Genomic DNA, 13,132 nt, shown 5'->3' with positions numbered 1-13,132 from the left:
GTGGAATAAATTGGATTACAGTAGTAATCTCTTTTCTGAATTCCTTTAAATTTATTTTTTACGTTTACAATATTCCACCAATATTTTATAATTTGTAGTAAAATGGAAGTATCTTCTGAAATACATTTTATTCCACTAATTGTTGAGTCATGAAACAAATTTTCAACTAATTTTACATTCTGGCGTTCAAGATTATTGGGATATACAGTCTTAAAATTTAATTTAAAAGCTCGCTTAGTAATTTTATTCATTTCCAATTTAAAAAAGTTTCTAATTTCTAAAAAGGAAGCTCTGCGTGTAATATTGTCTTCAAGATCTGGATATACAAATGTCTTAGAAATATCTTTTAGATTTAACCAGTTATTACGTATATTTTTAAAAATGTGGACCATATCATAGAATAAAAATATTTTTTCATTTGGGAAGGTAGGATTTGTAATGAAGATATCGTCTGTAAACTGACTGAACATATTTTGATTGACTTTATTATTATCGGTTACAACACATAAAACTTTCAGACCAAACTTTTGAACTAACTTAATAGTTTCATATACTATACTGGCCAGATCTGAACCTTTAATATTATGTACAGGAATTAATTTTACTACTTGTTTAAAATTTCCGAAAACAGAAGATATCATTAATGTTTGTACTGTATGCCCTAAATCGGTAGGGTTATTAACTGCATAACCAGTTATAGTTTTTGACTTATAATGTAAGTTTTGTTTTAAATAAATTTCATCTACAAAAAGAGCAACTACTTTTTCTCTCTCAGACAAAGTCGAACAAATGTGTGTTAGGTAATGGTTATTATTTATATTATTATCTGGAGACACATTTAAACTACTAGTTAGCTGTTGCAAATGTCTTTTTGTGGGTAGACAAAAGTAGTCTACCAGACACTCATATGCAGCTGGGGACTGATTGTAAATATTAAGTGAAAATAATAAAGTATGTAAATTATATTGACGCTTCTTCTGAAGCATTAATTTTAATTGGTCTTGGATCAAAAGTAATGAACCCTCAAAAGTATCATTTTCACCGATTACTTCTATCGCAATTTGAATATGTTCATACGATTTTTTTATATTGTACATAAATGTATCGACTGAATTTTCTTTGGGAGGTAACATATACCGCGCTAACAAATTGTCAAGTTGAGACCATCTTGATAATTTACCGTTAGGTAAAATCCACCTTAAATCATTTTTACTTAATTCATTTTTACCTATATATACTGTAACACTTAAGTTTTTTAATACTGCTACACTGTTTAGCACTTTAACTTCTAAATCTGCATTTTCAGGGGTATCAACGTTTAAAGTAAAAAAGTGTAAACCTGTAGATCCTTCTCGGTAGTTCCAGTTACTTAAAGACAATTTAATTTGGAAACTGTCTTTAAGCGAATCAAAACACTCTATCATATCACTCTGTTCAATCTCGCTAAGCACTTCCTCGTGTCTTTTATTAATAGTCATACGCCTATTTTCGGGATCTGTTCTCTCAACAGTTTGTGGAGTTGTTAGATATTTTGGCTGATGTGGAAAAATACGAGGAACTGCAGAAGGTTTTAACTTAGGATTCGTTAATTTCTCTACATGTTTGTTGCCTTCCTTATCTACCCATTCTCTAACTCTCTCGATGTCATCAGAATAAAAATGTTTGGCACATACTACCGCTGATTTTCCAATAACAAAATTTTTCCTGTGGATACACTGTAACCAAAGTTCTCGCAGCTTTGGATCCTTTGGAAATAAAAAAGTGCTTTCTGGTTGTTCATTCTTTTTAAGACTGCTATCGTAATTGCTTTTGCACTCTGGCACACAGCAACGGCGTGGCATCTACAAAAACAAAAATTATAAGTAGGTATGCCGTATGTAAAATACCAAACTTAAAGAAATTTATATAAACTTGCGTGCATAGAAATTAGCCCACTCAAAAATTTGGTCATTTTTGATGTCTCGTATTTCCCGAACCTGTTGGCCGATTTAAATTGATTTTTTAATATGTTATAGCCTGATTCTTTAACAATACCCCTGTAATAATATTGTTGCTAAATAAGTAAATTTTCATTGTATATATACCGGGTGTACGAATTAAACTGTCTTTTTTTCTCAAAGTTCGCATCACCCTGTGGAATATTCATTCTAAGGGACTTTCGGCCCTCGGTGATAAAGTAATCTTTCATTCTGCGTTTAAATTTTTCAAAAATACTTATTAGATTTTTCAAGATTCGAAAAAAATGATTACATTTAAAATACATTGAAAATTTTGACAGTTGTCAAAATTTTGCATTTTGTTACTTTCCCTTTAAAGTTTGTCGCACTTATTTAGAAACACCCTGTATTGATAAAAGACATATTATCTAGTTGTTAAAGTAGCTAACTTTTTTTTATTATCCAACATAAGCGAATGAATAAAAAACAGAATGTTAAGAAAACCTGAGGCTATAGTTGGGTTTTAATTTCACTATTTTATAAATGCCCGTTATACAATAAAAAATTAACTGCTTAGCAACAATATTATTACAGCGGTATTGTTAAAGAATCAGGCTATAACATATTAAAAAAATCACTTGAATCGGCCAACAGGTTTAGTAAATATAAGACATCAAAAATGACAAAAATTTTAAGTGGACGCATTTCTATATGCACGTAAGTTTATATAAAAATATATTATACTATAAAATATATTACATAAAAATATATTATATTGAACTAAAATCATCTTAATACATACCTTTTAATATTCTTTATAATTTTGAGCACGAAATATTGTAAAATGTTTGAGTTTTTCTGTAAATACAGTGAATATTATTTAAAAACATTTAAAAATAAATGAGAACTGTCAGAATTAACCGGTCTACGCTTAGATGTTGCCAAGTTTCAACTTCATGGCTTGTAAAGTAAAGGTGGCTATGACGTAGGTCAAAATTTTGGACGTAAGAGAACTGTCACAACATTAGAATGTGACTTTTCATTATTGCCCTGTTTATAATAAACATGACAATAATGAAAAGTCGCAATCTAATGTTTTGACAGTTCTCTTACGTCAAAAATTTTGACCTACGTAATATCGCTTTTGTAGTAAAAATACTATATATATTAGCATAGAGAGAGTGTCATTCAGAGCGAAGTGACGACACCATCTTTTTTATTTGGATTAGTGCTGTTTCACTCTTACGCATAGTAAAACTGCTACAGTTGTCCTCCTCTTCCGTGCCTATATTCACACTGAATGTCATCATAGATTTTCGATACATAGAAAGAGATGCAGCAAACCAGTCCATGAGATCTTGTCGTCAGGAAGCGCGGAAGGTAGGCTCCCTCCAATGACATATACGCTCTGAGCTTCGCTGGTGTCGCTCCTGGCGGATTACTAGTTCAGCTTTCACCGGTAATTTTGAAATTTATTATTTAACTGTTATCACTTAATATTTACAACGCTAAAAAGTAATTAAATTGTAATAGATTTTTTTTAAGATTTTGCTAATCATTTTGACGTTCTATTGATGAAAAATTAATTTCTTACTTCGCATGCTTTCACAATTATCGTGTAGATGGCGCTAAGATTATTAGAAGAATTTATAATTACATATTACGGAACATTAAAAAAAACGTAAATTAAGTATTTAAAACGTAAGTATATTTAAGGTAAAAATATATACCACAGCTTTGACCAACTAATATTTTTATTTTATTCTATTTTCTATTAATGTTTTTAATTTTAATTTTAAATTATTCACTTTGACATTTATGTCAAATTTCCGGTAAACGTTTACAGACTTGTCACTACTGGCGCTCGCGATTTTATAAATATCCCCTCTACGTACGAGCTCACAGCGTATAGAGGATAGACACAGCAACAACTATAAAAAATGTCATAAACATATACTTCGCTGAAGTACACGTTTTGATAGGAAGGGGAGAAATTTTTATGAACACGACACAATCAAATATTGTTTTGTTTGTATGTGCATATTTGATCGTTGTTTGTCTTGTGTTTATCATTGTGAAAATCAAATTATATTTTAAATTTTTGGGAGTGTAGAGTGAAAATGTCTAATGATCTTTATGACACCCGATTCTGTGTCAGATATTGGCTCCGTGCGTCTCCCCTCTACTTAGTCACGTGACACGCTGTCAGATTTTGTAAGGACGTTTTAACATTGAGTCTTATGGGATTATTTTGTTAAACTTGAATATGTTATTTTGTAGTGATAATAACCGAATACAATTGTTAGAATTCATTAGTTATTAATTTATACTGTAATTTATAGTGCAACAAAAATATTTTCTTTTTCGTTAATAAAGATTTATTGACATAAACTGCGATAGTGAGGTTATGTATACAAAATCTAACTGATAATCAATATTGGAAAGTGAAGAATTTATATCAGATTAAGTGCGTTTTTATTTTCTGTTTATATTAATACATAGTATCACTAGCGTGACATTAAATATCTCATTTAAACATACACAAAGCGTCCTTATAAAATTTCAAAAAACCGCCACCATGAGCAGGTCGGTCGATTATGCTTTGACACTTTGTTAACGCTCGGAGCGAATAGGGGAGTTCTCCGTCCATCCTCTTATATTTCATTGGCTCCCTCTATGTTAATATATACCTCTATGCTTAAATATTCAAGAGCAAAACTGTAGTATTCTCCTTTTCATGAACATTTTTCAGTGCGTCACAAATTATAGAAAAAAAGGTAAGTCCGTGATAATACACATTTATGACATTTATTCTAACGTGACATTTTAGTTAAATCTGACAGTTGTCAAATTTTATTTTCAATTTGGAATAAAAACAAATCAATTGTGTCTATTGCATTTATAAAATGGTATTTTCTTTCATTTGTATATAAATTGTCTTATAAATTGTACAGATTATATTGATAATATTATTATTTTATTTAATAAATAATTCTTTTTTGATTATGGCGCCATCTATCGACAACTAGAATAATTACCAAAGTATTCACAGACGTGCCTTTTTTTCTGTCAAATAAAATTTAATGCGTCAAGGCCCCGTCTCACCATCAAATAATTGACAGTTATTTGATCAAACTTGACAGTTAGTGACACAAAGTGACAGTTAGTATGTATAGTTTGTGTCACTAGTCAAGTTTGACTGTCAAGTTTGATCAAATAACTGTCAATTATTTGATGGTGAGACGGGGCCTTTAGAGAGAAATCGAAAAACTGTGACGCACTGAAAGATGATCATGAGAAAAAGAATATAGACGTTTACTTAGACGACATAAATTAATAAAATGAAATACTGCCAATTTTAAACATTCGGTAATCGTACGGTACTCATCGGTAGCCTAAATTTATTTTTCGGTAATTATTACAACTTAATTAATTAAAAATTAATGAAATATTGACCGTATATCTAGCCGACATTAATAGAAATATTCACTTCTAAACAAAAACTCATTGACAAAACGATAGAGAATCGTTTGGTAGAAACGAAAATAGAAAAATATTTATTCGGTAATCAATAGTTACTGAGAAAATTTTTTGCTCAATTAGAAATCCAATGAAATCAATTAATTTGTTGTCATCTGATTGAATACAACCAATAAAACCAACATTATACTGAAAACAGCATAGGGATTACGAACACTCGATACGAATTGTATCCGCCATGTTTTCCCATAAGGCGCTATGGTAAAACATGGCGGATACGATGCGTATCGAGTGTACGTAATCCGGGCCCAGATCCCATGGGCTGTTTTCACTCAATCATGTAGCTATGGACCTACATTTCGTTTCATTTCGATTTTGACATTTCAAATATTCAATATTTCAAAATGTCACGATTTGGTTGTAATACTGATGAGAATATTAATGAAATTATCGAATCAAATATACCAAAGAATACTGTTTACAGTAAAACATTTGTACGGAAAGCGTTTATTTATTTAAAATTTTTTTTTCATAACCAGCAAAAAATTTTCTATCCGAATAACCCTCGAACATTGATAAATGCTCAAAAAATTTTTAACAACTTTCTCAAGCTTGTTGCTTACAGGCAACAGACCTCCGCCTACGGCGTCGGTCTGTTTCCAAGCAACAAGCTTTCGAAATCTGTTATAAATTTTTTTCGAACAATTATCAATGTCCTTGGGTTATTACTACTGAAAATTACAAAAAACAAGTAGCGCAATTCAAAATATAATCGCGACATGTGCGCCGACGTATTCGCGCACCCCACCCCCATCCGTCGTATCCGCCATGTTGGCAGGGCAGGCATATTGAACATGTGTTCTAATGCCTTCGTTTTTGTTCGTTTTTCATCTGTTATTCTTCTCAGTGCTTCCAGTACTGGAAAGCCAGTGCTTTCCAGCACTTTCCACGACTGGAAAATAATACAAACAGCATAGTATAGAATAAATAATGCGACTGCAATGAATCTATGTTGCTATTATACAAATTTCCAGATCAAGGTTTCAAGAATAATGATTCAATGATATACATTTTTTTTACAATAAAAATACATATGAGATGAATTGATATTGGAAATATTGGATGGAAATGTTCTATGAGGTTACAAATAAGAGGTTGAACATTTAATATAAAAAATTTCAAATTTTAGAACTTAATTTTGAATTACATGTTTCAGATTTGCAACTGAATTAAGTTCAAGATTTATCGCATAAACTTTTCATCTTTCTGTTTTTTCTCTGATTCTCTATTAAGTGAGTTGTTTTAAATCTATTTATCTGATGTAAAATCTCTTTATCAAGAGGCGACGACGACGTTAATCGTGTAGATCCGGGCATTTCCTCTAAGTGTCAACCCGACTATTGTAGGTGGCCGTAAGTAATGATTTTCCAACACACAAGTTTTTTTTTCAAAATATTTTGAAGCGCACGACCAGCATTTTTTTAAATGTCAATAACAAACAGTAATAAAAGACACGCTGAAATTCGCAACGTATGTATGCTATTTATTTTAACGTTGTTTGACATTTTTCCTGATGTTTCCAGATCTTCCAGCTGTTTCAGTGTTTTCGTTTCACATTGTTCAGACATGTTCAATATGCCTGCCAACATGGCGGATACGACGGACGGGGGTGGGGGTGCGCGAATACGTCGGCGCACATGTCGCGATTATATTTTGAATCGCGCTACTTGTTTTTTTGTAATTTTCTCAGTAACTAGTGATTACCGAATAAATATTTTTCTATTTTCGTTTCTACCAAACGATTCTCTATCGCTTTGTCCATGAGTTTTGTTTAGAAGTGAATATTTCTATTAATGTCGGCTAGATATACGGTCAATATTTAATTAAGTTGTAATTACCGAAAACTGAATTTAGGCTACCGATGAGTACCGTACGATTGCCGAATGATTAAAATTGGCAGTATTTCATTTTATTAATTTGTCGGCTAAGTAAACGCGTAGTTCACATTGTTTTGAGCAAGACGCGCATGCGCAAAATCTTAAATGCCTTAAGGGGGTAACAGACGTGCGAGTAAAGTTGGATTTATAGTTTTGACCTAGCGTAGACGCAACGGAGACGTAAGAAAATAATATATGTCAATTTATAATTCGACGTAGCGGAATTTTTGCGCATGAGTAGAAAGAGTAAACAATTAGGCATTCCAATGAAACGTCAACCATGGCCGGGTGTGGGCAAAATCTAACTTTACATCGACATTAATTTGTAAAGAAAATCCTGTTTGGTTGTTTTTCTTATGTTAATTGTGTAGGGAAATCTGAGAAATTGTGATAAAAAATAAATATGAAGTGGTTTATCGCCTACAGAACTGAATTATCCCATATTAGTTACCAGTTTGTGTCAATAACTACTATGGGATAATTCAGTTATGTAGGCGATAAACTAGTTTATATTTATTTGCTATCACAATTTCGGTGCACAATTAACAATAAAAAACAAAACCAAACAGGATATTCTTTACAAAAACTGATGTAAACCCTATATTATTAAATTTTTGCCCACTGTCGGCCATATTATATCACGTGATTTGGAATGGTCAATTGACTTAATTCTAATTAGGCATTCCAATGAAACGTCAAACATGGCCGGGTGTGGGCAAAATTTAACCTTACATCGACATTAATTTGTAAAGAAAATCCTGTTTGGTTGTTTTTTTTTATGTTAATTGTGTAGGGAAATCTGCGAAATTGTGATAACAAATTAAATATGAAGTGGTTTATCGCCTACAGAACTGAATTATCCCATATTAGTTACCAGTTTGTGTCAATAACTACTATGGGATAATTCAGTTCTGTAGGCGATAAACTAGTTTATATTTATTTGCTATCACATTTTCGGTGCACAATTAACAATAAAAACAAAACCAAACAGGATATTACAAAAACTGATGTAAACCCTATAATATAGTCTGTTCGCTAAACTCAGAACGCAACTTTCTAGATATTTTAGTCGGTAATTTTGCCAATTTAAGTAAAATTGGCAAACAATAATTACTAAATAGTGAATAATTGCGTCTGAGTTTAGCGAACAGACTATATTAAATTTTTGCCCACTGCCGGCCATATTATATCACGTGATTTGGAATGGTCAATTCAACAACATAGCCTTAATAAATTATACGAACAGTAAATAAACTTTGTGTTTATTTATTTATACTTAGGTCCGGTGTTTTCACCTCCGAATAACTATTTATTGAGAAGTTTATCCGGCAGATTACATGTAAATCTGTCAAATAAACCTCCGAATAACTTTTATTCGGAGGTGAAAAGACCGCGCGGGCCTTATCCTATTATTTATCTGTTTTGTGTGTTACATGGATTAGGAAATAAACGAAGGTATGCTCCTTGGTGCCACATGCCGTGGGATTTCCAACTATTTTGTTTCATTTCCTGGTCTTTAAATTGTTTATTGGATTTACCTATCATATAATATGTGTGGATAACCCCGAATTAGGCTAATAAACAACACATTTATCTGAAATATTGAAATGACTCTGTGATATATTTTTATTAAATTAATAACTTGACATCCATTGTATTAACAAATAATAATTAACAAAATTCGAATATGTTGATAAACAACTTTAACTTTACAAAATTGATGAGGGCGTGTCCACTTTGGGTGACAAAACAAAATTCTTCCTTTTGATTGGCCAGACGTAAGAAACTCACTGTAAAAGATGAAAGTTGGTGAACTCTTCCGTTCCGTCAGGCGCTTGCGTTCATTTATAAACACGAGTACGAGTACACAAAATTCGGTGTTGATCTTTTCCAGTGCGTCTACGTCAAACTATAAATCCAACTTTAGTATATGGACTTGTGGCTCGACCCAGTGCCGTTTTATCTACTGGGCGCCCAGGGGCCCGGGCCCCTGAGGGATGCTTCCTTTTATTAATAACAAATTAAAGTCCGCTAAATAATCGAGGGTCATATTTTTTAAATAGAGAAAAAGACTACGAAATACCTGCGATTTCGATATGGTCTGATTTTAAGGCTGATAAATAAGCACTGTGACAACTTTTAAACCAAAGAGCGATTCCTTAGAAAATTATAAAAAAATGTATGAAGCTGGAGACAAAGCTTATTGTAGAAGATTAAATGAAAGCAACTCTTATAGAGTAAAACCCAATGGAGGCGAAGAGAAGTGTTAATTGTTACCCGTGCAAATTATTTTCAATTGAAAAAAAAATAGTTTAACTGATTTTGGATATATTTTACCCACTAGAAATATTTGAATAGTTTACTCAAATCTCACGAAGAAAGTAAATTTCTTCTGAACTCTATGGTTACATTAATAACAAGATCATCAGTTGGACTTAGATGGATCATTAGTTAAATTGGAGTTATAGACGCTGGCTTGAAAGAGCAAGTAGAACGCGAAGCTGACTATTGAGTAAAGGTCCTAAGACCGAAGAAGAGTTGTTGTCACCATTAAATTACTTGCTTCTCAAGGACTAGCTTTTCGTTGATCCCATGAGAATTTATCGAGTCGTCATAAGGGAAATTACTTAAGTTATCTTGTATACTTTGCTTTTGACAACTTCTTAGCTCTGCATTTACAGCGGAATGCGAATAAAGGAAAAGGTTTAGCTAGCTATCTGTCTGAGCAAACTTGCAATGAATTCCTGGAAGCGATGAAAACAGAACATGTAGAAACTTTTGACGCTGTAAATGCTTTACTTACAAACTACGGATCCATCAAACATATTTTTCCAGTTAAGCAATAATAATAATATAATAATATAATACTTTATTTGAAATAGGATAACCTAATATAAACATGCTAAAGTACATATAGTCAAAACAATACAAGTATTGATATAGTCCATAACATAATTTAAAAAGTAAAAAACTAAAACTAATTTAAAATGTCAATACCTAAAGCCACAAACATTTGATAATTTAAAATTTAAAAAGTAAAAAACTCAAACTAATTAAAATGTCAATATCGAAAGCCACAAACTTTTGAATAAAATATTAATGCGATTAATGTAAGCACAATAAGTATACATATAAGGCAACACAAATACATTCAACACATCTTATTCTCTATATTATAATTTTTTTAAACTGTACTTGAATGTATTAATATTTCTACAAGTTCTTAAATCGAGAGGTAGTTCATTATATTCTTTAAACCTTGTATTATATATCCTTGTATTATAATCATGTACATCTCTCTGAAAAGAAACATATTTTTGAAAGTAAGATGGAGCTAACGCAACGAGTTCAATATTTTATACACAAAAACCATGGTTAGGTAATGCAAACGTTGACGAACTGACAACCATTCAAGTGATTTTAACATAATCAATATTGGCGTTATTCTACTAGTTCTTAATATGCTGCGCATCCCTCTATTTTGAAGTTTTTGTAACTGACTAATTTTATTAAGACTGAATAAATATACAATCGATGCACAGTAATCAAAGTGTGGCTGTATTATTGTATTATATACAGTTACCTTAGTCTCAGTCGACAGATTTTGAGCTATTCTGGTGAAAAAATACAATTTTTTTGAAATTTTTTTACTTATATAATCAAAATGTCCATCAAATGACAGCACGTTATCAAGCTGAAAACCTAAATATTTTGCCGTTTTTACAACTTTGATCTCTTCATTGTTAATGTGTAAATTAATCAGATTTAAATTTATTAAACTATACTTATATTTAGTAGTAAAAATAACAGCTTTGGTTTTATCAATATTTAGTTTTAATAGAGACAAAGAATCAGCAGTTAGAAGTGAAGTCAAGGCACTGCATAATAAAATGGATAAATACCTTTGCGACAGGTTAACTTGTAGCGTTTGAAAAAACTCCAACATTAATTTAATATCCCAATTCCCAAAAAGAATGTCCATTTTTTTAAATTTATTTTGTGAAGTTGAATATCATTAAAATATCCCAAGCCGCCCCTGTGTACAGCTATGAAGTATTGCACAACATTTCAATGTGTTACAAGATTCCTGTTTATTTAGTAGGCAATCACAGAATTTGTAAGAAGTGCTGATGCGTAGATGAACTTTCTAGAAGAAATGTTGAAACCCCCTTCAAAAAATGGTTTAGTCCAACCGAGAGTAACGTGAGTTTTTGTCAAGTAAGCATCCCTAAGGATCAAAATCGCTCGGTACTTCGTCGTACTTTTCCTGTTTGTAGCTTCAGAGCGAAGCGCAATTTAGTCCAGCTTTAAGACCCGAGGTGATAGCATCTTCTCCTCGGCTGGTACTCGCTTGAAGTAGGGCGTAGTCCCTTTGTTCCCCGCCGGTAATAAAGATAGAATGGTCGTGTTGTGAAGCTATAAAGATCTGAAACTAGTGAGTGCTCTAGGAAGATATTTTACCCATAATAATGGATTTATATGGTAAAAAATCGAGTACTCGCGACGCAGTTCTATAAGCCGGCATCATTGTGTAGAAGTCTTTGTTTTGTTCCATTGTGTAGAAGTCTTTTGTCCTGTTCCTGTTTTTTGATGTCCAGTTCCTGTCGCAGAAGTTCCAGTTTCCCAGAACCCCCTTTGTAATTTGTGTTATGGAATGTCTACCCCCACACCCCACCCTCCAGTTGATTGTCTGAAGTTGAAGAGTGAAGCCATGTCCCTCCCCGCCTCAGGTCAATGACCCCGTTGTTTTTGTTTCGTGTAACCCGTGTGACGATGGATATTGATAAAATAACAAGGTATGATACATTTTTTAAATTTTGTAAGGATTCCAAAAGGATATAAAGTTTGTTGGTAAAGAATTTTAAAATATAATAATAATTTGCAGTTTGCTTTCATAATGGCAATAAATGACAGTGACTTTGACATTTGACAGCTGCGTCAAATCTTGTGTTGACGTACACTGCTAACCAAAGTTGTTGTATTTAATTTTGATAGAAAAATAATGTAAAGTTGAAGATTTTTTTATCCTGTAGTAATGTCAATCATTCCCTTTTTTTTTGTTTAAAGAATTAAAAAAAAAAGATGTTTGGAAATATAGATTTTTTTGTTTAAAGGAGAAATAAAATTTCTAAAGGTTTAAAATAATTAAAATAAACATAGTAAAATGTACCTTCTTTTATTTGTTTTCTGTAACCCCTATTTTGGAAAAATTTTAACTAAATTCTAATACAAATGATGTAAGTTGTAGAGTAGAAGAAGGATATGGCATAGAAGCCAACAAATTGAGAAAATATGTTGCCCAGTTTAACCCCATAGAGGAATCGAAGATGAATGTCCCCCCATTTGGTACCCGTAAGTGAGGAAAATGTCTAGTAAGTACCCATATATGAACCAGAGGATTTGTTTCGAACGGCGTCCTGTTTTGTTAAATAGTAGAAAGATCCTCTAGTCAGAGTAAGTACCCTTTAGTATTTGGTTATGGTAGTTTAGTCATCTTAACACCCCTCCCCTTCCCTAACGAATCTACGACCCAGCCAACGCATAAAAAATGAGCTGCCGTCTTGCAGTGAGGGTTTGCGTGTCTGTTCCTTCTACTAGCCCCATTTCTACCCCCCAGTATTTTTATGGTTAGTTCTTTCCTTGTCCCCATATGAGCAGACATGTAAAACGCTTCAAACTTGGATACTCTATTGACACTGATTTGGGCAAGGATTTTAAAATGAGTGAATGCAATAAGAAAAACCTTAGAAACTGTGGACTTGGGCGTGTCAATTGGAG

The 13,132-nt window shown here is 32.2% G+C and overlaps 1 protein-coding gene across 1 annotated transcript in view; it reads right to left on the bottom strand.

Annotated features, from left to right (window-relative positions):
• Nucleotides 1-10,187: 10,187 nt before the first annotated feature.
• Nucleotides 10,188-13,132, bottom strand: part of LOC126879252 (zinc finger protein 239-like) — a 49,501-nt gene continuing 46,556 nt past the window's right edge. Inside the window, exon 4 of the mRNA XM_050642321.1 lies at nt 10,188-10,653. Within this exon, the coding sequence (XP_050498278.1) occupies nt 10,640-10,653 (14 nt within the window). The 3' untranslated portion in view covers nt 10,188-10,639. The remainder of the gene's footprint in view (nt 10,654-13,132) is intronic.

Source organism: Diabrotica virgifera, chromosome 1 (genome assembly GCF_917563875.1).
Source record: "Diabrotica virgifera virgifera chromosome 1, PGI_DIABVI_V3a".
Lineage (NCBI taxonomy): Eukaryota > Metazoa > Arthropoda > Insecta > Coleoptera > Chrysomelidae > Diabrotica > Diabrotica virgifera.
The sequence above is the reverse complement of the archived record's forward strand: the minus strand, read 5'-3'. Positions and strand labels throughout refer to the sequence as shown.